General features: G+C 46.1%; 1 protein-coding gene across 1 annotated transcript in view; it reads left to right on the forward strand.

Moving 5' to 3' along the window:
• ttn.1 (titin, tandem duplicate 1) overlaps positions 1–3,279 on the forward strand; it is a 131,824-nt gene that overhangs the window by 100,249 nt on the left and 28,296 nt on the right. The window contains exon 193 of the mRNA XM_025063733.1: positions 1–3,276. This exon is cut by the window's left edge and continues 10,939 nt beyond it. Within this exon, the coding sequence (XP_024919501.1) occupies positions 1–3,276 (3,276 nt within the window). The remainder of the gene's footprint in view (positions 3,277–3,279) is intronic.

Here is a 3,279-nt window from a genome sequence, read left to right on the forward strand (position 1 = left end):
CGTGGTTGCCAATGAAATGACCATGGAGCCGCTCATTAAGATGCAGTTTAACACTTACAGTGTGTTGTCTGGAAAAGACCTTAAGTTGGAGTTTCCTGTACTTGGCAGACCGAAACCCAAAGTAAGTTGGGAAAAGGATGGTCAACCTCTAAAGGTTACATCAAGAGTAAGTGTGACAAATACCCAAACAACAACAGCAATTCAAATAACTGAGGCGTGCAAGGATGACTTTGGAAAATATTCCATCACAGCTGCCAGTGTGGCAGGTACAGTCACTGAAGACATGACTGTAATCATTCTTGACAAGCCTGGTCCACCAACAGGTCCAGTCAAGATTGTTGAAGTGAGCAACACCTTTGTTCACCTTGCATGGGAACCTCCAGCATACACAGGTGGGTGCCAAGTTAAGAATTATATTGTTGAAAAGAGAGACACGACAACCACAACTTGGCAGCCAGTCACCACACAGCTTGCTCGAACCGCTATCAAGGTCACTAAGCTGAATACTGGAGCTGAGTACCAGTTCAGAATCATTGCTGAGAATAGATACGGAAAGGGTGCACCCCTGGACTCAAAGTCTGTAGTTGTGCAATACCCATACAAGCCACCGGGGCCACCAGGAACACCATCAGTCAAAACTGCGACTAAAGAAATGATGATAATTGAATGGAATGAGCCAGTCAATGATGGGGGTAGTGCTGTCATCGGTTACCATCTGGAGAGTAAGGAGCGCAGCAGCATCCTGTGGAACAAACTCAATAAAACTCTTATTGCTGATACTTGTTTCAAAATTAGTAATCTGGAGGAGGGCATTGGATATGAATTCAGAGTTTATGCTGAAAACATAGTTGGCATTGGACGATGCAGTAAAGTCTCTGAGTCATTTGTTGCTCGTGACCCTTGTGATCCACCTAGTGCTCCTGAGGCTGTGTTTATTACTAAAACCCAGATCAAGATCCAGTGGACTAAGCCTCAGTATGATGGTGGGAGCAAAGTGACTGGTTATATTGTAGAACAAAAAGATGTGTCCTCTCCTGAGGGTCGTTGGGTAAGGTCCAACTTCATTAATATCATTGAGACCAACTACACAGTCACTGGACTTACAGAGAACGAGCAATATGAATTCCGAGTAATCGCCCGAAATGCTGCTGGAGTCTTCAGTGAGCCATCCGACAGCTCTGGTATAATCACTGCTGTTGATGAAATCCAACCACCACGTGCCTCAATGGATCCTAAATACAAAGATGTCATTGTTGTAAATGCTGGTGATCATTTGGTTCTTGAAGCAGACATTTATGGAACACCTACTCCTGATGTTATCTGGCTGAAGGAGGGTAAGGAAATAGAAAGAGCTCTGCGCATTGATGTGAAGACAACACAGAAGTCTGCAGCCATAACTATCAAAGATGTCACCAAGCTTGACACTGGACACTATGATCTTGTCCTCAAAAATTTGGGCGGTACAAAAACCTTCCCCATCACAGTCAAGGTTCTTGATAGACCTGGACCCCCCACTGGACCCATGAAGGTGACAGCGGTCATGTCTGACAGGTGCATTGTGGGCTGGGCTGAGCCTGCACTGGATGGTGGTGCAAGTATCACTCACTATGTATTAGAGAAAAGAGAGACCAGCAGATTGTCCTGGACAGTGGTTGCATCAAATATCAAGAGTTTGTACCACAAAGTGATAAATCTGCTCTCAGGAGATGAATACATTTTCAGAGTCAAGGCAGTGAACAAATATGGTATTGGTGACTGTTTGGAGAGCGAACCAGTCATTGCACGCAATCCATACAAACCTCCCAGTGCCCCTGGCACACCAGAAGCCAGCAAAATCACAAAAGATTCTATGGTTGTGTCCTGGACCACTCCAGAAAACACTGGTGGAGTTGATATTGATGGTTATCACTTGGAAAAACGGGACAAAGACAGTGTGAGGTGGACAAAATGCAACAGACAGAAGCTGACTGACACCCATTTTAACGTTATGGGTCTAATGACTGGACACTTCTACGAGTTCCGTGTGGCAGCTGAGAATCAGGCTGGAATGGGACAACTCAGTGAATTGTCTCTGTTCTACAGAGCATGTGATGCAACAACCCCTCCTGGACCACCTCACCATCCTAAAGTGACGGACTCCTCCAAGTCTTCAGTGTCCCTGTCGTGGGGCAAACCTGACTTTGACGGTGGTGCTTACATCAAAGGCTATATTGTTGAAATGCGGGAGTACACACCAGTACCTGAATCCACAGGGGAGACAGAAGTAGCACCAGCTGTCGAGGCACCAAAGGAAAAAGAATGGATCATGTGCACGCTCCCTGCTGGGATACAAGCTACAAAGCTTACAATCACAGACTTGGAGGAAGGCAAGGAGTTTGAGTTCCGTGTCTGTGCAATGAACTCTGAGGGAATTGGGGAGGCAGCAAATGTCCATGGTACTGTTATTACCTGTGATAGAGTAGAAGCCCCAGAGATAGAGCTTGACGCTGATCTGAGAAAGGTTGTGTCAGTCCGTGCAGGGGGAACAATGCGTCTGTTTGTCCCCATCAGAGGTCGACCTCAGCCCGCTGTCAAATGGGAGAAAGTGGATAGTATTCTTCCAGACCGTGCTGCAATTGACACAACCAGTTCGTACACCATGCTTGTCATTGACAATGTCTGCCGGTTTGACAGTGGGAAATATTTACTGACACTTGAGAACAGCAGTGGAACAAAATCTGCCATGGTTGCACTGAGAGTTCTTGACACACCCAGTGCACCACAAAACTTTACAGTGAAGGAGCTGAAGAAGGACTCAGTGACTTTGGCCTGGGAGACTCCTCTCACAGATGGTGGTGCTAAGATTACAAACTACATCATAGAGAAAAGAGAGTCTGTCAGGAAGGCCTACACAACCGTCACCAACATTTGCACGGCTAACACATTCACGATAGAAGAACTGCCAGAGGGTGGAATTTTCTACTTCAGAGTCTGTGCTGTAAATGAATATGGCCAAGGACAGACAGCTGAAACCAAAGAAGTCAAAGTTGCTGAAACTCCTCAGCCTCCCAGTAAGCTTAGGCTGGTGGACTTAACAAAGACCAGTGTAACCCTGGCCTGGGAGAAACCTGCTCATGACGGTGGTAGCAAAGTCATGTGCTATAATGTCGAATTCAAACCCAAATCTGGAGATAAATGGGGCACTGCATGTACGGTGAAGGTGCCAGAAGCTACCGTTTCTAATTTGACTCCTAACGAAACCTATTTGTTTAGAGTCGTGGCCATCAATGAGAAAGGAAA

This window comes from Cynoglossus semilaevis, chromosome 16, assembly GCF_000523025.1.
Source record: "Cynoglossus semilaevis isolate Cse_v1.0 chromosome 16, Cse_v1.0, whole genome shotgun sequence".
Taxonomy (NCBI): Eukaryota; Metazoa; Chordata; class Actinopteri; order Pleuronectiformes; family Cynoglossidae; genus Cynoglossus; species Cynoglossus semilaevis.